The 22838-nt window shown below is 42.7% G+C and overlaps 1 protein-coding gene across 3 annotated transcripts in view; it reads left to right on the top strand.

The window, feature by feature from the left end:
* Positions 1–19130, top strand: part of LOC136425656 (uncharacterized) — a 37376-nt gene extending 18246 nt beyond the window's left edge. For all 3 annotated transcript variants that reach the window (XM_066414582.1, XM_066414583.1, XM_066414581.1), the window contains exons 4-22: positions 1041–1207; positions 1733–1894; positions 3098–3260; positions 3586–3740; positions 3830–3967; positions 4268–4420; positions 10196–10348; positions 11197–11275; positions 11655–11855; positions 12003–12150; positions 12881–13161; positions 13914–14077; positions 14393–14534; positions 14846–15109; positions 15244–15604; positions 15761–15930; positions 16694–16871; positions 17099–17249; positions 18446–19130. In XM_066414582.1, coding sequence (XP_066270679.1) covers positions 1041–1207; positions 1733–1894; positions 3098–3260; positions 3586–3740; positions 3830–3967; positions 4268–4420; positions 10196–10348; positions 11197–11275; positions 11655–11855; positions 12003–12150; positions 12881–13161; positions 13914–14077; positions 14393–14534; positions 14846–15109; positions 15244–15604; positions 15761–15930; positions 16694–16871; positions 17099–17249; positions 18446–18613 — 3398 coding nt within the window. In that variant the 3' untranslated portion in view covers positions 18614–19130. The remainder of the gene's footprint in view (positions 1–1040; positions 1208–1732; positions 1895–3097; positions 3261–3585; positions 3741–3829; positions 3968–4267; positions 4421–10195; positions 10349–11196; positions 11276–11654; positions 11856–12002; positions 12151–12880; positions 13162–13913; positions 14078–14392; positions 14535–14845; positions 15110–15243; positions 15605–15760; positions 15931–16693; positions 16872–17098; positions 17250–18445) is intronic.
* Positions 19131–22838: the final 3708 nt, after the last annotated feature.

Here is a 22838-nt window from a genome sequence, read left to right as displayed (position 1 = left end):
TCAATACGACATGCATATTTAGGGTTCGATACCATATGTGAGGGATTACAATCGTCATTTCTGACGGTGACGTAATGTAACCCGGTGTGCTTGACGAAATACGAGAGCCGTGGTCCCCGGCACACCTGCGCCCTTCGCACACGTCTTCGCATCGGCAGCTGCAGTTTAAACCAAAGTTTATTTACATGTAACTTAGTTACAAGTCTAGCCTGCACTTGTGGGAGTCGAAGAGAAGGCGTTGTTCATTACCCTTTATACTGCCCTACCTTCAAACACCAAAGAATAAACCTTCTCGGCAATCTACAGAACCTGTCAGGCCCCATCCTTGATTTTAACAGTCTATCCGAACAAGCTTGCACAGTTGCACTTATTTGCTACTAAGAGTTTAATCTTTTCTGTCTTCTGAAAGTAAAAGTAAATTTTTAAGCTTAACCCAAACTAACATTGTAGATAGCAAACTTTTAAAAACTGACTGAATGACCTATTATATATTTATGTATTTGTTACAAGTCGAATTTTGACCTAAGTATAACTGTGTACTGTTTATCATGTAACGTTATGCTTGTCAGTATTGGACTATCCTGCCCAAATGCTGTTATTTATATGTTTTGTTATTGTATTTGTCAGCTGTAATTTCTATTTTCAGAGGTGAAGTTTGATATCACTCTACTTGCTAGAGTGCATCACCTCTGTGTCTGTATATTCTTATGTCGATTAATGAAAAGAAAACAGGAGAGCCGTAGGGAAGCCGCATTGCACTATTCCTTACAAAAAACATCGTCGTCATCATTCCGCTTCGAGCCTGAGTGCGAGAACACACACAAAAAATAGACCAAAACAATTCCTCTCCGTGAATCCTCTGAACTGTACTTTCTGTGACTCCCACAAGTCTTTCCTTTTGCCATCCCTTCCTGTTACTGTGTCGTGAGATCACACGTCCGCGAAGAAACCGACACACCGAAAACAAAGCCCATGTGCACGGAGGGAACAAATGTGGGAAGGGAACTGTCCGCAACGAATTCTGGCTCTTTTCTCCGCAGGTTCCGGGAAGGTGGGCACGGTGGTGTCCTTCTACTACGACCCGACGGACCTGGCGGAGGGGCAGCGGGAGATGAAGCTGGTGGAGAAGGACGATTCCACTCGTACATGGAGGGTCCAGGAGGCTGCACCAAACGAACTGTACAAGAGCTACGAGATGACCATCAAGGTACAGTCAGTCAACATTCACGAATAATGATTTTGTGAGAACCTGCCTTTTTTTAAAGGCATCCAGAGCATTTTATGAGGCTTGAAACTTCAATATAAAAACTCCAATTTCTAGTAATTCCTACACATTAGCGGTTCGACCAATGAGAGAGTGACTGCATGTCCGTCAAATACATGTATTTGCATCTTTATGTTTTAATTTTGCATTTCTACGTTTTGACGTGGTGGGCGGGGCTATGGTATCGGTCTATTTGCACTCGGCGCGTGAAACTAAAAGATCACCATGTAGCATATTGTTGTGCCGCTTTTGAGCACTTTTGATAATAAATCCACACGCAAATGTGGTAAACAGTGGCATTACATGTCAATTTCATAAAGATTACAGCAACTAGAATATTTCCAGTTTTCAAGCCTCATAAAATGCTTTGGGTGCCTTTGATACGTTGTAAGACAAAATATACTTTACCATGCAAAAATGTGTTTGTAACCAGATTAGAGTAACCGGATGATGTGTTTATATCTATAGGTTGAAGGGAGCACCACCGCTGAAAAAAAGGTAAAGCGGTCAAACGTCAGGCTGAGGACGAAGCATGACGGGACCACCACAGCCAAGGTGACCATATCTGTGCGCTTCGTGTCCGCCATTAAAGATCTGAACGAACGTCGCCAGGACATCGCCTACCACATGGTCAGTTAGCCTGTCAATATAAGACACAGGCACTTTAAGCCAAGAAAGAACTCCTACAGTGCACTCAAAATTCGTGAGGTTGTGGAATTGGCTGCAAAGTAAAACGTTTTACTTATATCAGCAAACACCACTAGATTTTGTTAATCAAAAATTATTCATTTATCCTAAAAATCCGCATTATTCTCTTTACACTTGCACGCCTAACCATCACCCACTACTGTTTTTGTCAATTATTGTTGAAACGATTATAAATGGATTTAAGGTCTCATTCCTGTATTACTCCGAGTAGGTACCCCAAAAATTTAACGTCTGCATGAATGTGTGTTTATATCGGTGGGAAATTCCCTTTTAGCCAGCCCAACTGATTTCAAGCGTCAAACTAATGAAAGCTTAAATGTTACTGAATAAATTAGCAGCCGTGCGCGAGGTCGGACGTGCACAGCCGTGCATTTTGGGTGATGCGGTCGAGCGCTTACAGCTGGAAAGTGCCTTTTTTTGGGGTGTAGCTAAGTGCAGTTTGTAATTGGTATGAACAAAGATTGTATGTAGTGAAGTTGTTGGTAATTTTTTGGCATGATCTAGGGTACATATTCTCGATCTCAACATAGAATGAACGGCTTTTGTGCATTTCCTATGGCTTCATTACGAACGCGCCGATATAAAACACGTACTATAACATGGTGCATTTCCTATGGCTGCATTACGAACGCGCCGATATAAAACACGTACTATAACATGTAAGCCTATATGGGGCGAAAAAACTCATGAATGAGGCCTAAATGATGTTTATTGTTTATTGTTTATTGTTAAAATGACATCCATTAGTGAATTACACGGATGCAATTCACTACTCTTCCTGGAGTCATATAGTAATACATGATTATACATAACATTGGTACACATACACATAACATTACATAGTATATACATATTTACACAATTTCAATTTTCTACCAGTTCAGAATGTTTGAGTCCGTTTTAAGTCTGTCTTTGATGAGTAGTTTGAAGGAGGATGGAGCAGATGATCTGATGTGTTGTGGAAGAGTGTTGTAGGATTTTGCGCACCGGTACAGGAAGGACTTTGTTGTAGATGTTGTTTTTGGTTTGGGTAGTTTGAAGTCATTGTAATTATTACAATTTCCATAGAATAGTCTTTGGACAGCATTGAAATGTTTAATGTAACTGAGTTTGTGGTTTGGACAGGTGCACCTCCTGGGAGCTCGCATCCGGGACATTCTGAACTTCGTTGTCCGTGAGAAGTTGGGAGGGAAGCACCGCTTTGATCTGGATATCGGCTGTTCTCGCGAGAAAATGTGGGGCGTTGTGGGAAACTTCAATGACGTCACTTGGATACGCGAAGCAACAGGTCATTTTTTACAAGATCAAGTAATCATTTCTTAGATCATAAACTAAGAATTGCGACCTTAAGAGTTTATTGTAAGCTAATAATCGCTAATGCATAAAAATGTAAGCGACTAACAGTTTTTTCACTTTGTGCTACTTCAGCGTCATATTGGGAACTACATGATTAGTAGTGACACGTTTTTCATTTTGTGCAGAATATATATTGCATAGAGCTCGTGTCAGAATTGGCGAGGGGGCAACAAACGTCTCACTGTACTACGTATGACCCAATTCCTTCTCCTTTCTGGCATGGAAACCAGACGCAAGTAGTCGTTGTCTTGTTTTAGGCACCACCGTTAACGGGATCCGTCGGACGATCCACTTCACCAAGGACCGTTCCCTAGAGGTCCGTCTGGCCTGGGCGGACTCCAGCGACTACCTGTTCGTCTACGAGGGAGACGACAGTCCGGACTTCCTGCACTGCAAGTACTACCGGGGCAGGGTAAGGGCTCACGTCAGACTATAAACATAGCATTTGATGTGCGCACATTACATGTTGTTAGTGCTTCTCTAACCATCTTTCACTCACAGATCCAGCTGTTCGCTGTGAACCCCAACAGGGTCCGTGTCACGTACGACTGTTCCTTCCTCCCGGCCAACGACAGTCCCATGGAAGAGTTCAAGAAACGGTTCGTCGGAGCTTTCAGCAGCGGGGTGGCCTGGCTGGAGGTTGGAAATCTTCACATATTTCTAGTCTTGTGTACATACGCAGCATCACTTCTTCGTCTTACTGTTCTTGAGAAAATGAAGGAGACGCTTCAATGCTGACGTCGTGCATTTTGTTTCGTCGTTTTTTTAAAAATTGGACTGTGTTATAATCTATTCGAAGATTGCCCTGCTTTAGGCTCGCCTGCTCACCATTCCGCTGCTCTGATTGCTTTTGCATGCAACTCAACTGTAATCTTGATGGCATGGAGAGACGTTTATTCACATAAAACTGTAAGAACTGTTTCCAACTATTGTTGCTAGGCAACCTTCAGCAAGCCGAAGACAGACGGGGAAGCCACTACCACAGCTGCGGGGCCTCCGGCCTTCAAGAAGGGGGCGTACTCCACAAGTGCCTGCGGGACAGTCAGGGGACCCGTTGAGGAGGTGTGGAAGGTCTTCCGACCTTTTGGACGCGTGAGTTTTGTTTCTATACTTCTGCGGAGTGTTCTTGTGTAAATCAAAGGAAAAGTAAACTAATTTCAATTTTTGTTTTATTGTTTTTTTTAGATTTATTACAATGTGAAGGGGGGGCAAAAACCGGTGCATAAGCACCTTTATATACAAGGCCTTCCACGCGCTAACATCAGTTTGGTGTTGAAGCAATACAAGCGCTACACCCAAAAGAAGCGGTCCAGGTACTTTACTTTTTTTGTGCATTGAATCTGGTTAGGCTGGTTTGACTAGTTTATGTTTACAAGCTAGAATTTCAGACGAATTAGCAGCTCGCTCTCCAATACAATGTTTCTGTATCTATATAGCCGGTATAACCGCCATTAGGCGTAACACATCAGCAATGGAAGTCAGATCTTCCAGATTGTGACAAATGACGTATGTGCGACTGAAGCCTTAAGCCCAGGTTACACATAGCCGAACATGGCCTCCCGACTCTCCCCCGACCATGGTTAGAGTGATTCGGGAGTGATTCGGGAGCTATGTCGGCTGGCGTTCGACTGAGTCGGCTGGCGTTCGGCTGAGTCGGCTGGTGTTCGGCTGCGCCAGCCGAATGTTTTGAAAATTTCAAAGCATTTGGCTCTGGACGGAGGTTCTGGATTCGGTTGGCTGGTGTTCGGTTGGTGTTCGGCACGGTCGGCTAGTATTCGGCTAGTGTTCGGCTGGTGTTCGGGAGTAAGTCAGCAGTAAAATTTAAATCTTAACCACTCTATAACCACTGCTGACTTACACCAAACTAGTGTCCAACCTACCAATAACTCACCCCTAGGCCGTAGATAAATCTCGGCTGACTCATTCCCAACTAAACTGACTACTACCAGAACGTGGGTGAATCAGCCCCGACCTTCACACGACCAAAAACGGAGAAGAAAGCTAAAAGTCTTATCTAAGCTAACCTTCATCCAAATTCGATGTCTTGGTAATGTTAACAACATATAAGAGTGGATTATTTTGATAAAAATTGAAAATGAACCCTCTTTTGAAAGTCGCTGTATGTGTCAATTTCGACCTGTGAGAGGGTTAGCAACTGGTTGGGAATTAGTCAGGAGAGATATTGCTAGAGGTCGGGATGGTTGGATGTAGGTTAGGAAGCATTCGGAGCTTGGTTGGGGGTAAACCGTGTATTGATTAGGAGATGGTTAGGACATGTTCGGCGCATGTTCGGGGCAGATTCGGCGCATGTTGAGTTGAGTTTATTGAGATACCCTTTAGCCCATCCAGGGCTCATAAACACTACATGTACATCACAAAATACATACATACACACATAATTACCTATTTACATACAGGTACAAGCAGGTAGAGTTGAAGAAAAGGATTGGTTGAGGTCAGAGATCAGAAGCTAATTATGACTGAAACCATCAGTCGACATATCTGGCAATAAAAACATACCAGCAAATTACTACAATTGCTCCCTATCTACAATCAAACTATCAATCCATCATAAAGTTAAAAACCATTACGTCGCATACAATTGATCAACCAATTTCTTGAAGTGTCTAACATCCGATACAGTCTTGAATTCGCTAGGTAGTGCATTCCATAACATTACGGATCTGTAGATGAACATTCTCTTTCCGCTGTTGTTCTTAGGTTTGAAAAGATAATAATTGTACACTGATTGCCTAGTCGAGTAGTTGTGCGATGCATTAACTGGTATAAGTGATCAGTAGATCTCATATGGCTCACCTATCATAACAATCTTAAAGAATAACTTAAGAGTGCTGACGTTAAATCTACATCTCACTGGTAACCAACCAAGTTCAGAGTGCATTTTCGCGATTGGTGTGTCATACGAACATCTTAGGGCCAGTCTGCAGGCTTTGGTTTGTATCACTTGTATGTTCTTAATACATGACTCTGGCACACTAGCCAGTACAGGTGAACGATAGTTCAGGATTGATAACACCAGTGCTTGAACAACAACCTTGCACATTGTATCAGGTAGATAGCAGGCATACCTTCTAACATAGGCTAAGTTTGATGATAGTTTTGCCATTAGATGTTTCATGTAAAGGTTCCAGGAAAGCGATGGGTCCATATGCAAACCCAGGAGGGCTGATTCAATTACCTGTTCAACCTTCTCTGAACCAATAACTAGGTTCAGGGAAGTGTCTGGTAAAAGAGCAAGCCTGCGTGCAGTACCAAATAAGGCCACACCAACTTGATTTTATGGATGACATCCTCTGGAGACCCCAAAACTAATGCGCGCGGGCGAAAAAAAAAAGAAAATCCAGCAAAAAAAAATGCTGCTAAACCACAGGACTACTAGTACAAAGCTGGTATTGCGAATTGAACCACAGAACACAGTTTATTTGTAGGAGGTAACGTTGGGTAACATAAATTCGCGGGGTACTTAAATTCGGGATTTTTCGAAAACGGGGTATTTAGGGATATGTGCTAGATTCGTTACCCAGAATCCTGCTATTCGGCAGACGACAAACGTTTGCGAGGAACACTTTTTTGTCCAAATGTTGTGTGTGATAGTGGACAGATGGCGATATTTTCCTCAATATTTGCTCTTAGCACAAGCAGAAACACATGGACATAGTAGTATTACCATTTCTACGGCATCCAGCTAACGCCCCGATGAATAATGTACAAATTTCCATGACGGTGGGGGTGAACTTAGTTTGAGTGACGTTCTACCGACTCAACACACGGGTTGTTCCCGGAGGCCAGATGTGTGCGGTACGGCCGTTTTTTCGTGTATTTTTTTTACTTGGACACGTCTATATCCATAGAACTCTCCTCAAGCCAAGGATGGAAGGAATAGCTGCTGTATAAAATGTAATTAGCGGTAAGATATTCAAGACGAATCTTCTCTCCCGAATTAATGTTCACCCCTGTCCGACAGCACCGTCATTGTGCGTGCGGCGGACGGTAGTTTCAAGTTGAAATATTATGGTGTCAGCACGACTAGAGACAAAATCTACCATATATATGATTAGTGCAAAGATAGTACATGATACTGACAGAATGATAGAAAAAAAGGATGGTTTATTGTTCTGCTAGATTGATTTCAGTCAACCATTATCGGAAAAATCCCGAATTTATGTTACCCAACGTTACATGTAGGTTGTCTTGTTCATCATAGAAGACTCAGCGCAAGTGATTGATTTTTAATATATTGACAAGAACGACCAAAGAAGGATACTATACGAACGTATTTGGCTCCAAGGACTGTGGATAATATATGACTGTGATGAGAATACTCATATACACCCCTAAGGGCAGTTTCAACATACATGGCATTGAACTCCATATTAAGCATTCCATGGTTTACGCTCACAAATCTCAATGTGAGACCTCTGCCAATCCCTCAATTCCTCTCCCATGTCTCTCATTATTGCAAAAGAAACGTGTGAGAGCCACTCTGGATAGGTCGTGTCTGAAATTGTCTGGGCGATACTCGCTGGCCGCCGCGATCCTCTCGTACAACTGTGCAAACGCAAAATCCCCCTAGCCAACATCGATGGCATACCAATTCACAAATACGCCCCAGTTTTCCGATAAGCCGGCACAATGCTAGCCTTTTGCGGCAATCTAAGTCAGCAAGTTCCGGAGTTCCATGTAGCCTTGGAGGAGACTTGGCTGCCTTGTAAAGTGACGTATCATCGGCATACATTCCAGTCGTGCATTGGGATACGGCTAACGGAAGATCATTTGTATAAAGGGTAAATAATAACGGACCTAAACAACTGCCCTGTGGTACTCCACATTCAAGCCCTAATGGCTCGGAAAACTGACCATTGATGTAAACAAGTTGCGTTCTATCTTGTAAGTAGCTTTTGAACCATGACAGAACACCTGGTTGAAAACCGTAAGATTTAAGTTTACTGTGGTCAACCAGGTCAAACGCGGCACTAAAATCTATGTACACTACACCCACAAGCTCCCCTCTATCCATAGCTGACAGCCAGTCATCTGTCATCTTAACCATTGCAGTAGTGGTTGAATGATTAGGACGATAGACATGTTGTGCAGTTGATATAATGCTGTTAATGGTTACATATTGCAAAATCTGATCACGAACCACTCTTTCTAACACTTTGCTTAACACTGGAAGGAGACTAATTGGCCAGCTGTTTTTTCCAGTAAGCGGCATTCTTGAGTTTTTTTGTAAGGGGCGTACTTTCGCTGCCTTCCATTGACTGGGGAAACAGCTAGTGATTAATGACTGATTGACAATATGGCAAACAGGTGCAGCAGTATGCAAAGAGGACAATCTCATTAGTTTGTTTTCCATTTGGTCCACACCGCATGTTGCTGACATGGGAATGTTGGTCAACAGCTTCAGGATGGCATCCCTACTAACAGTGTGGAAATTCAGATGGCATTCCTTGTCATGCATAATATGTTGATCTATCAGATCCGTTACAGTAGGAGTTGAAAGCTCTGTATCTGTTTCTGTTCTGTGGGCTTTGATCTTATCTATGTAATAGTTGTTAAAGTAGTTAGCAATGTCAAATGGTTTAGTAACGAACTTGCCATCAATTTCCACACACATGGGGAGTGGGTTTTCCTGCGGCCGAGTAACGTGTTAATCGAATTCCACATCTGTTTATGATTACCAGCATTCTCCGTTATCTTAGTCTTGAAATAAAGGTCTTTCTTTTTCCTGTTCAACTTCACTGCATGGTTCCGTGGTTTTTTGTACACAGCTCTATCTGATGGTAATGAAGAAGCATCTGCAGCAGCTTTTGCTTCATCTCGCATTAACATGATTTCTTTCAGCTCTGCATCTAACCACGGAACCTGATTAGACCGGACCGTAAAACGCCTTACGGGTGCATAGAAATTGGCTATCATGTTAAAAATGGTAGTGAAAACATACACTGAATCCTCAACATCATCAAACAATTCTACAACATTCCAAGGTGCGGGCATAATATCATCAATAAAGTCATTTGTGTCAAAAAAATGTTCGGCGTCAAATTTAGGCATGGCCTAATTCTGGTCAGACTGCTTCCGAACTAGCTACCGCCGACCTGAGTCGGCTAGCGTTCGGGAGCCATGTTCGGCTATGTGTAACCTAGGCTTTAGATCTGATAGGAGTCCGCATATAAGACTTCGTGTGGGTCTAGTATGAAATGAAATGAAACATATTTTTCCACAATTGTCTTTTACTTAACAAACAACATTGTGTCGCATACTTCGTGTCTAAACTTGAGCGGTAACAGTCGTACTGCCAGCAGTCTTTCCTTGTATGTTAGGGAGTTTCCGAGACTGTCGGGACCACAAAGGAGAGCAATATTCGAAATTACTTCTGCCCAATGTGGTGTACATTTGTTTTTTAGCCATCAATGTTAGCATCAAAACCGTAATAGCATGTTTGATGAAAACAGCCGCTTTGGACCTTTCAACCCAAATTCATGTTGCCTGTAGGTGATCCATCGCTTTCCACCAGTGCTGCCCCACCACAAATTAAAATTATTTCAAGCCCGAGTCTATTCTGGTTCTCAAAAGAACGTTCCCCAAGAGTCGCGATACCAGGCTCCGAACCGGCTGCCGTGTTTTCTATGACACCATGAGCGTAAATTAAGTCGATTACCTGATGTCTGTTGCATGATTTATAAGTTTGATAACACCAGAACCTTGTATCAAAGTCTTTGTTTATTGAATGGTACTTATGATGGTTGCTTGTTATCAGGAATTGTTGTATTTTAGTGTCATTGGAGACATTAGCACTTTAAACTTTGTCTTTATTAAACCATCTTCACACTGTGCGTCCAACAGGAATGCATGGAGTACTGGAAAATCTATGACAGCATGGAGATAGAGACACCCGGAAATGATGTGCAAGGCTGCATCCGGCTGTTCAAGACATCCAAGACTAAGAGTACAATCCGGGAGCGTCTGGAATGGAGGGATGATGAAAATCACGCTGAGGTGATTAAGCATAACTTTTGACGTATTCAAATACGTTACAAATTGTTAGTTCCATTGGCCAACGGATAAAAGACATTTACTTCCAAACGTTTCTAAAAGAAATACATAACGACAACAAAGGTGGGGCTGCTAAAAATAAGTTAAGATCATATAGATTATTTAAAACTACTTATAATGAAAAATATCTAAGTAATTCAAATATGAGGGACAGGAATGCAGTCACAAGACTAAGAATCAGCTGCCACAAACTGCATATTGAAACGGGAAGACATACCCGCACTCCTCTAGAACAACGATTATGTAAACATTGTACTTTGAATAGAATAGAAGACGAATGTCATTTTGTGGTAGAATGTGGATTATATACCAAAGAAAGAAATGAACTGTATAAGCTTGTAGAAAACCTATTTCCCTACTTCACACATTTAAGTACTGTACAAAAGTTCATATTCCTAATGCGACTAGACAAATCTCCCATTGAAAAACACGTCTGTTCTTTTATATCTACTATAACCGAAAAGCGAGGAGAAGTAGAATTTATCTAATGATAGTCATATTCTTTTATATCCGTTAACTGTACTTGTATTTTGTTTTGTTGTGACCTGTACTTAGCCAAGTGTGGCAGAAATGTGCAATAAAGGTCTTCATTCATTCATTAAAAGTTGCTAATTTTGTTGTAATTTTCAACTTCTAAATTGGTCATAATACATATATCGTATATGTTGTGTATTTATCTTTCCCGTCCTGTCTGTATCACTGTCTCTCTCTTTGCTGTATCTCCGTCCTCCCCCGTATAGCTACATTTCATTTCATAAATCTTAATCAACAAATCGCTTGCACATCCTCAGATCTACAGTCTCCTGTCTATGGAGCCTCCACCGCCGGTTACCATGAGCAACACCTACACAACCGTTACCATGACAGCAGGTAAGTAAGGAAAATACAGCAACAGTGTGCTTATATAGCAGATGTTTTCTCTGGTTCTCTTTATACCATTTTGAGTTTGTAGGTACATAAATTTAGAACACGAACAACGTACTGTTGCGCTCGTGTACTACATGAACGGTTTGTTATACCAGCTGACCAATTCATATTTCAGAACTTGAATTATTCATCTACTATGGCACAGAAAACCTTCATCTACACATGCATATGGTATTCTTTATACACTAGCGGCCTTTTTTGATAAAGCATCCTTTAATAATACTTCAATAACAGAACGTTTCTTTATGTCTGACTAGATGAGAGTGTTTTTCGCAATATCATTTCATCACCGTTTCTAACGTTCGATATGTTTATTTTTCAGTTGGAGAGAAGGAGACTGAAGTCAAGTTCGAGTGCACCTTTGACGTCAGCGTGTCATTTGCCGTGTCCCGTATCCAAGACAACCAGAAGGGAGCCTACATGGCGTGCATCAACGGACTCCAGCAGCTTTTCCACTCCGAGGTCGGGACGCTAGAGGTCGTTGTTGGAAGTGCCTCTGATCTGGCACGGACTGACGGCTGGTGTAAGTACTTAAGGTTACGTCAAGGGTTTGCAAAGTTCAACCACCAGCAATTGCACACTGATGAAAATTATCAGTAATAAAAAAATGAGATATTTCTGTCATTCAGTAACATATACTGTTAATTTCTTACCTGGGTTTCTTCCTCAGTTGATGCTGATCCATACATTGTGCTCGCTGTGAATGATGGGAAGCCTGTGACCACCAAGGTATGCCACTCTACCCAGAATCCCATCTGGGACGAGCGATTTCAGCTGTCTGTGACGTCACGTACCAGGAACATCATATTCACTGTCATGTAAGTCCGACTCCTATGTGATCCTAACTGCGCGAACGGATGACACGTTGGTTTTGATCATCAGGGTATTCTTTAGTAAGTATTGAGTGATGATTAACAATATCAAATGCTAATTATGCAAATCAGTAGCTAGTTTGCATGATTAATGAGGAAAGTTCATAAATCCACTACATTCAATTATAGGACTCTCAAACACGTCACATATGTAACTGAGAAAGAGAGGAGTATCGACAGATATCAGTTATGCAAATGAACACCTAATAATTTGCATAATTAATGGAAAAATCCATAATGGTAGATGTTGGGGATTTTATACTTGCAGCGTTTGGAAGGTAAGTAGAAGTGGACACTATCAGGCATAAATCGTGCAAAAGAGGGCCTCATTTACATAATTCATGAGGAAATGCGACAATAGCCTTCTTTGATAAGGTAAGACTTTCATACTTTGAACAACTTGTGTTATTTGGGTAGAGAAGTTGATCAACTGACATACGTCATGCAAATGAGGTCTTTATTCTCACAATGAATGGGACACATTTATGATATGCCACAACAGTCGGCGAAGGTATGGGGTCGTGGAACTCTAGTTACTTGTAATCTGTGAACTGAAAGAATGTGAACTTTTGTTCTCAGCAGGTCACAGTGAAATGCACTTTTAGGGCTAAATATAGTAGACAAACATTAGTTCGGACAATGAAGAAAACCTTCCTTCTTATTGTTTTTCCTGCAGGGACCGGGACACGGTTGGACAGGATGACATCATGGGTACAGCTAACGTCAACCTGGACGAGCTGACGTCTGGCAAGGAGAGGAAGATGGCTCTGGACGTGCAGGGGGGAGGGACGCTGAACGTCCGGCTGTACCTGAAGATGCACGACAAACCTAAGGAGCCGGAGGGAGAGAAGCTCATTACGTCACTCGCCATCCCGTTCCTCGCACCCGTCGCTCAGAGCGAGATGGATGCCATCAGGAACGAGTTTGTTCTCCTGATCTCGTCATTCCTGGGGCCAGGTACATTTCAAGAGTTGTATTTTTGTAGTAGTACATGTCATACATCATATCGGTTCAGAAGAAAGTTCACCATATGAAAGATCTTCTTTTATTTTTGATATTCTTATTCATTGACACTGTCTTATAATTCCGCCATCATCGTGGGCAAGAAGAAGTTGTGAATGAATCAGGAAACATACATTGCATTTCAAGCATTGCAAGTCCAACAGAAACAGAATGAAACTAGAGTTCCACGAACCCATCCCTTCGTCGACCAATCTAAACCTTCATGTTGGTGAATGCTGCTGGTAATGAGAGGTATTTCATGCAATACAAACTTAGTAACACATACCCCAAGTAAAAATCTTTCCACCAAGTAAAATACAGGTCCTGGCTATCGCTTTGTATTTTGTCCACTGTAGGGCACTTGGGGACAGGCCCTGGTGGCAGGGAATATTTACCCCAGTGTTTCAACAGATAGCTGTCAACTGCAACATGCATTGCAGCGGATTTATAAATGTCCCTCGTTGATTATACAAAATAGATTCCGATTTGTGTAATTGGTATTTGGTTGTGTACATCATCAATAAAGATATAAACACATCACGAATCACGACCATCAGTCAATCCGTTCTTGAGTTATTGTCCTTCAGACTCTGAAACAAAACCGGAGAGAATAGGTGAAAAATGCCATTGGTGTTACAAAAATATATCATTTTCCTACTTCATATTAAATCAATCGTGTTCACATTATGTTTCTGGTTGTTCCACAGGGCAGAAGTATGAATACGAGTACATGAAACCTCTGAGGACTCACCCCGATGTTCCTCTGGAGGAGTATCCCGCCGCCTGTGTTCCCATGCCGACAGGGGAGATGTTCACTCCGCAGAAAGCTGGACGGCTCATGGAACGTCTCATGCAGTTCATCGCATCACAGGTGTGTGTCATTATTGTTCTGACATGAACATGACAAAACTGCTTAGTAGTAATTTTTTCATTGCCTTTCGCCAGTCGTACTAAAATCAGTTTTTTTTTCAAATGATCAGTCCTCTTTTTTACAGCTTCGACGAGAAGTGTGGCATATGAAATATACTTGCAATGAAATAGATGCTTGTAATGCGTCGATAAAGGATGGAAACCGCTTGTCTTTTATGCGAGATCAACAGTTTACAGACAAGGGACAAGAGAAGCTGACTGAACCACCGTTGCACAGATTACAATCATGTGTAAATCATGGTTACAATCTACACAGGGCCAGATCATGGTGCGCCTGGCCCAGGCAAAGGGTATCTGGGATCCGTGGAAGGCCAACTTCAGCGGCTACCTTCCTGCTAACGAGAGGCTCATTGAAGAATGGCAGAAAGACGAGGAGTTTTGCCGCCAGTACCTCCAGGGTTCGTTGCAACATTTTCTTTCTAACACACATAACAAAAGGGAATTGCAATCGAATTTAAGAAAAAATGGTTTGTCTTTCTTGTTTTCACATTTGTTTAGTAACATGCAACACATCTACTGTATTGTTAATGATTGTATGATAAAACTGTCGTATGCGATACAATGTACTACAATGTGGTATTGCGTGCTTTGACTGCTTGAACAACGCAAGAGATATAAATTCACACTTAGAATAATTTGGTACGTTTCAGTAAGAAAGCAAAATAGTCCAAGAAAAGCCACATGGTTATTTCGTTTTATTCAACATCAGGCATCAACCCCATGCTGGTGACCGTGTGTAAGGACCAGAGCCGGATCCCAGCAGAGATGCTTGGCCTGAAAGGACAAGGCAAGACTACACTGCAGCTCATGGAGGAGAACAGGCTCTTCATCGTGGACTACGCACCCATGCTCGGTGTTCCTCCTACTCCGGGCAAATTCTTCTACGCGCCGATCGTGCTGATGTACAAGGAACAGTTGGCTGGAGGGAAGTCTCGTCTGAACATGCTCGGCATCCAGCTAACTAGAGACAAAGGTAAGGCATAAGAAGGGAACGTGTAGCTTTTCCCTTTCAGATTTCCCGCTTACATAAGCCACGTTGTAGTCCTCAGATTGCTATTATACATACATGTGGATTGTCTAAAAGCTAAACCGCTCATTTTGTCATAGGTGAGAACGAAGTGTACTCCCCTGAGAGTGCTAAGACTCACCCCAACAAGTACATGTTCGCCAAGATGCACGTGGTGTCATCTGATAACAACGTGCACCAGTTCCTATACCATCTGGGCTACACTCATCTCGGCATGGAGCCGTTAGTGGTCGCCATGCACACCCACCTGCCACCAGACCACCCCATTCACCGCCTGCTGCTGCCGCATTTCAAGGACACCATCGGCATCAACTACCTGGCCCGCCACTCCCTCGTCTCCAGGATCTTCCCAATCACCGACCCGATGTTCGCTACTTCCACCGTGGGAGGGCTCATCATGTTCCTCGAGGAGTGGCGCAAGTACAACTTCATGGACATGGCGTAAGTTTTGCAATTCGATATTGAGTTTCGATGTAGCGTCACTTAAACAAGCATGACACGTGTCTTTCATTTTGCATATGGATGGTTAGTATTAACATGGTAAATTCCCTTTGGTCACCAAGCCTTCGATAACCTATATTCTATTATTCTATTAAGTTTCCCTGAAGAGCTGAAACGCCGTGGTTTCGATGAGGCCGGGACGGATGGACTGGAAAACTATTTCTATCGCGATGACGGCTTCAAACTGTGGAACGTCTACAAGACGTACGTGACGGGGATGGTCAACCATGCGTACACTGGTGACAAAGCTGTGCAAGCTGACAAAGGTTTGCTACCAAATATTTCCACAGCCTCAAAAAGTGAATGTTTTTTTTTTATTCTTAAAGGGTATAAGACACCAATGACATCAACATTAAGAATGTCCGGAAATTACATAAAACATTATACTATTGTTTAATAACATAGAAAGTTTTACAACATATTCACACTTCGGATGTTATTGAACATCGAATCTTGAAAACATCATACCTCCAGCTTTTCATTCTTCCCACCAGGTAATTACATTAATCAGTGACTTGCCAGCTCATGACGTCACGAGAACATGGCAGCCGATTTGGAACTTTGCACAACGGTTCGGAAAGAACGTGATTTTTACAAGGAAACGAAATAGATATTGTTATGTCCTTTAATTAAATGTTATCACGATAATCAAGCACCGTTTGATCATCAAATAATGTTTTTCGCAAGCCGTTGTGTAAGGTTTCGAACCGGCTGCCGTGTTCATTGTGACGTCATGAGCTGGCATTAGTCACTGATTAATGTAATCACCTGGTGAGAACATCAGATAAGAATAAAGAGCTGGATCCATGGAAGTATGGTTTCTGATGGTTCGATGTTAGATAACATCAGAAGGGTGTGTATTTGTTGTAAACGTTTATATTCCTTCAATGATGCTAATCCTATTTCAGATAATAAGAAAATGTTGTATTTTGGTGTCTTAGGCCCTTTAAGGTGTACAGAAGAAATTAAGAAACAGAGCCTGTATGTAGCATTGACGATACTTTGTTTTCCATCATTTTTTGTTTGTAGCCCTTCAGGAATTCTGCAGGATGACTGAAGGTCCTGGACATCTTCACGGATTTCCACGCGAGATTTCTACCAAGAAGCTGCTCATCGACTGCCTGACCAACATCATCTTCAACGTGAGCGCGCAGCACTCCGCCGTCAACTTCCCGCAGTATGAGTACTACTCCTTCATACCCAACAGGTACGGAGAGCTGGAAATATTCTCTTTTAAAAGACATGATTTATTGCATGCTATCGAGGTTTCGAAACGGTAAAATGAATTCATTACAAACGTCTTGATTATGCAAGTCAATTTGCGCTATGTGTAACGTGTGCTGACATGGCATACACGTGTATCGCTCGGACTCGGGGATCAGAAAGTATTTCAAGCGGACTCTAAAAACACTCATTCCACCCTACCTCACACAGGCCGGCCCAGCTGTCGATGCCGATGCCTGACGGACCGAACGACATGTTGGAGTCCGCTGTACTTGAGGCCCTGCCGCCTCCACAGTTCACGACTCTTCAGGTCCTCCTGTCGTACATGCTGTCCATGCCCTCCCAGACTGCTATCACTGGGGTAAGATTCTACTTTGAATATCTGTTATGATCCCCATCGTTTGTAAAAGACACGAATTTTTTCAACGTATAGATATTACATTTGTATTCAGAGCCATGATATTTCTGAGTAGCCCCAGTCTAAGTAGTGATTGTAATGGGTCCCGGGTGAAAAATTTTAGTTCTTGCATCTCATAAGGATACATCATTCTCAGTGTGTCTTATTGCATATTATCATATAGCCAGATGTCGTTGACCAATCAGATGTCTACACATGCGGGTCATAGTTTTCACATATTCACCCCATTTTACGGGTCATTAATGTCCATACAACACTTTTTCCAAGGTTCCCATTGTTTTTTATTCGATTCTAAGGAGCTTTCTGATATAGACAGACTTGTAAAAGCAAAGTGATACATGAATCTAGCGATGATAAAAAGTATACACGATGAATAACAACATTGATATCATTTCCAAACTGCCCCCTACTTTACACATGGTACAGGCCTCAAAGGAGGCAGCCATCTTGATTTTTTGCGGTGGTGTGACGTTTTTTGATGCATGACAATGGCTATATGATATAACGTTACCGACCCGGAAATAACACATTGTCGGTTATCATAACCACCTCATAGACGACCTCGTCCGCATTGCGGACTCGGTCGATAATTCGGTGGTTATAGACAATGGGTTATGACTCCGTATAGACCAAAGGAAAGCCGGTTATTGACCCTATGTTAGTGAGAAGCGTGTTGTTTTTTAATTGTCCTTTCCTTTTAGCGCTAGCCCTCCATTGGTTCGGTTGGTTGTTGTTGCCTTTTCCTGTAACGTACACCTAATGCTCAGTTAGCATTACATATCATATGTATAGAATTGCTGTTATTTGGTTAAAACCTACAGTACCTACTTTCAGCGCACTATCAGGTTCTCCTCTGATTCACACCACTATACTGTACAACTACCAGCCTCTAAGTCATTCTACAGTAACAGCTTTTTTCCACGAACTGCAAAACTCTGGAATTCCCTCCCAGCCCACTGCTTTCCCCCCGAATACAACCTACAAACCTTCAAAACAAACACACACCGCTGTCTCTCACCTATGCCACATTAGTTCAATTAGTTCAATGCCGAGAAGTGGCCTCTAACGGCCCTGTATTGAGCGAGATCGTTAGAAAAAAAGACGGACCGATAAGAATGCTTTCTTTGTGTCATGTACAGGTGGAGGCTATGAAGGACGTGTACCCTGATGTCCATGAGAAATTCCACACACAGCTCCTGGACCTCTCCAAGGAGATCAAGGCTCGTAACGAGGGTCTGAAGGGGGAGGGGAAGGTCGCCTACACCTACCTGGACCCCGAGAACGTCGCCATGAGCATCGACATCTAAAGCACACCTGTCATCTGGCTGGTGTTTCGTACAGAAACCTCTAAGATGTTATCAGTGGTGGCAGTACGCTACAGTACCTAACGAAACGACGCCATGATACTTGAGATACAGCTGGAATTAGTGACTGCGCTTAACATCCGTAGAGAAGAGTTGTTCCAATGTAGGCATTAACCAGCAGCAAGCGTTTGTGATGGAATTTTTTAAAAATTATGATACACAAGAAGAAATCAATAATTACACAAAATATAAGGCGTGTGTTGTATTTCAATTAATTCAGATCTACAATTAGCTTAACAATATGTGATGACATAGTAAGTGAATTTGTTCAGTGGAGTGCTACATAAACCAAAACGTACAAGAAATGTCTGGTATGGGCAAGTGACAAAGAGCTTTTGATAATGTTTGATGGTAAAAAAATGTTACCAGCTTCAATACTTAAGTTGAAAGTTGAACACTTTATTTCTTTTTGAAATTCTTGCTATGTTTGTGATCAATAAACTGCTGAGTGGAAATAAAAGGCGTGGCTTCTTTCATTGGATTTTGTCCATTACCGAAGGGTAAAATATTACAACACGTCATCAAGATGATATATATGATATATTCATGACTAATCAATCCTCCCTTTAGGTCAGTTTATACTTAATACATTTTCTACTCATTTTCATGTCCTAAAACCATATATCTAGATCTGTATTGTATATGAGCACACCTTAACTCTGCTTGTGGCAACTTATCATCATTCGATGTCCGAATGAAATAAATCATTGTTTATGCTGTTGATGAAAGTTGATATTGGAAATAGAAATCTCCAATGAGAAAACTGTCCGTATCCTCGTCCAAAAACGTCCGAACCTCCGTGCAAAAGTGTCCGTAACTCCGTGCAAAAGTGTCCGTAACCCCGTCCAAAAGTGTCCGTAACCCCGTGCAAAAGTGTCCGTAACCCCGTGCAAAAGTGTCCGCAACCCCGTCCAAAAGTGTCCGTAACCCCGTGCAAAAGTGTCCGTAACCCCGTCCAAAAGTGTCCGTAACCCCGTGCAAAAGTGTCCGTAACCCCGTGCAAAAGTGTCCGTAACCCCGTGAAAAAGTGTCCGTAACCCCGTGCAAAAGTGTCCGTAACCCCGTGAAAAAGTGTCCGTAACCCCGTCCAAAAGTGTCTGTAACCCCGTGCAAAAGTGTCCGTAACCCCGTGCAAAAGTGTCCGTAACCCCGTGCAAAAGTGTCCGTAACCCCGTGCAAAAGTGTCCGTAACCCCGTCCAAAAGTGTCCATAACCCCGTGCAAAAGTGTCCGTAACCCCGTGCAAAAGTGTCCGTAACCCCGTCCAAAAGTGTCCGTAACCCCGTGCAAAAGTGTCCGTAACCCCGTGCAAAAGTGTCCGTAACCCCGTGCAAAAGTGTCCGTAACCCCGTGCAAAAGTGTCCGTAACCCCGTGCAAAAGTGTCCGTAACCCCGTGCAAAAGTGTCCGTAACCCCGTCCAAAAGTGTCCATAACCCCGTGCAAAGGTGTCCGTAACCCCGTGCAAAAGTGTCCGTAACCCCATGCAAAAGTGTCCGTAACCCCGTCCAAAAGTGTCCATAACCCCGTGCAAAAGTGTCCGTAACCCCATGCAAAAGTGTCCGTAACCCCGTGCAAAAGTGTCCGTAACCCCGTGCAAAAGTGTCCGTAACCCCGTGCAAAAGTGTCCGTAACCCCGTGCAAAAGTGTCCGTAACCCCGTCCAAAAGTGTCCGTAACCCCGTGCAAAAGTGTCCGTAACCCCGTCCAAAAGTGTCCGTAACCCCGTCCAAAAGTGTCCGTAACCGCGTGCAAAAGTGTCCGTAACCCCGTGCAAAAGTGTCCGTAACCCCGTCCAAAAGTGTCCGTAACCCCGTCCAAAAGTGTCCGTAACCCCGTCCAAAAGTGTCCGTAACCCCGTGAAAAAGTGTCCGTAACCCCGTGCAAAAGTGTCCGTAACCCCGTGCAAAAGTGTCCGTAACCCCGTGCAAAAGTGTCCATAACCCCGTCCAAAAGTGTCCGTAACCCCGTCCAAAAGTGTCCGTAACCCCGTCCAAAAGTGTCCGTAACCCTGTGCAAAAGTGTCCGTAACCCCGTGCAAAAGTGTCCGTAACCCCGTGCAAAAGTGTCCGTACCACCATCCAGAAATGTCCGTTTCCCTGTCCAAAAGTGTCCGCACCCCCATATATGTACCCCCACCTGTAGCGTCTGTACCCCCATGTGTAACGTCTGTACCCCCATGTTTAGCGTCTGTACCCTCACCTATAGCGTCTGTACCCCCACCTGTGGCGTCTGTTCCCCCATGTGTAGCGTCTGTACCCTCACCTACAGCGTCTGTTCCCCCATGTGTAGCGTCTGTACCCCCATCTTTTGCATTTTCATGGAGGACAATTTTTCATGGGGGAGAGTTTTTCACGGGGGGACAATTTTTGACGGAGGACAATTTTTCATGAGGGACAATTTTTCACGGAGAACCCACCTCCTTCGATAGGTCACTACGTGGGTATTTAAAAAATGAAGACGGTTCCTCCTTGTATTGTCAGTACCCCAATGTGCAACGTCTGTACCCCGGGCTTAAAGCTATAGCACCTTTATGTTCATGGATCAAAAGCATCGTCTAGCACTGTTTACGAAAACTGAAAAATGTTATCATCCTGTTATGTGTTGGTGCGCATTATGCTCGAAACGTGCAACGCTTAAGATATACAATTACAAACTAAGTAGACGATAGTCGAACTTCTCACCGAGTTTTGTATATGGCAGTAGTATGAATTTCCGGACGTTTGTCAACTTCACCAAGACAAACAGGTGTACATTTGTGTTTAACAGATGTAGTCAACATCAGGGAGAGATATGTTTGTGTTTTGATAGTGTTCAATACGTGTGTCTAACTGGTTTTGTGTTCAGCTTCAATGGCAGATATGATGCGTCTGCGTTTGTGTATGTCTGTGTATTTGTGTGTGAGTTTGTGTGTGAATCTAGATAACGTTAGTGTTCAACACAAAGGGCGGGCCGTATTCTGGCCTTATTGATAAAAGCCCTGGACGTAAGAAACAGACAACAAGCAATAGAAAATCCACATTAGAGCTGCAATCAAAGGCACCCAGAGCATTTTATGAGGCTTAAAAACTGGAAATATTCTAGCTGCTGTAATCTTTATGAAATTGAAATTTAATGCCACTGTTTACCACATTTGAGTGCGGATTTCTTATCAATAGCGTTAAAAAGCGGCACAAAAAAAGCTACATTGTGATCTTTTGGTTTCACGCGCCTAGTGTAAATAGACCGATACCATAGCCCCACCCACCTCCGTCAAAACCTAGAAATGCAAAATTAAAACATGAAAATGCAAATATTTGACGGACATGCAGTCACTCTCCCATTGGTCGAACCGCTAATTGTGATGGACAGTCAGGATCAGTCTATTTGGGCTGGGATATTCTGCCAGCTCTCACCACACAACAACATCGTATCTTTGCTCCTTTAATGTCGATATGTAATGGTATAGTGTTATTGAAACTTACTATGTGTAGAAATGATTACAGGTTGTTTCGGTACATTGTCAGTTCGCTACAGTACTTTTCGCTACATGGCTCAAAGTTCTTTCGCTACATGGTACAAGATCTTTCCTTATACATCACAAGCTATCTGCCGCCAAAGAATCAAGACCCTAGCACGTCCAGGTCAAAAGATAGAAAAACGGACGTTCTGCTGCAGTACCAAGGTCATATACCAGGAGGCCCAAAATTGATCTTGACTTTTGTCTATCCAACACCTACCAACACACCAAATATCATCGTAATCCATCTAGAGGTTCTTGAGCTATGCTGACTACAATAGTCAGGAAACACAAACACACAGACACACAGACAGACAGACACACACAGGGCACTTGGTAGGTATTTGAGGACTGAAGACCGCATTATTATTTAGTTCATGGTTACAGAGTTATAGCTGACCAAAGTACCGCCCCCACCCCTAGGCATTATAGACCATAGACACTTTGAAAAAAACGATGTCCGACCAAGAATTTTTAAACTTTACTTTTCATTGATAGGGCACTTGGTGGGTATTTGAAAACTGAAAACCGCAATATTATCTACTTCATGGTTACAGAGTTAAAGCTGACCAAAGTACCGCCCCCACCCCTAGGCACTATAGGCTATAGACATTTTGAAAAAAACGATGTCCGACCAAGAATTTCTAAACTTTACTTTTAATTCATAGGGCAC

This window comes from Branchiostoma lanceolatum, chromosome 19 (genome assembly GCF_035083965.1).
Source record: "Branchiostoma lanceolatum isolate klBraLanc5 chromosome 19, klBraLanc5.hap2, whole genome shotgun sequence".
Taxonomy (NCBI): domain Eukaryota; kingdom Metazoa; phylum Chordata; class Leptocardii; order Amphioxiformes; family Branchiostomatidae; genus Branchiostoma; species Branchiostoma lanceolatum.
This window is presented reverse-complemented; position numbering and strand designations above follow the sequence as displayed.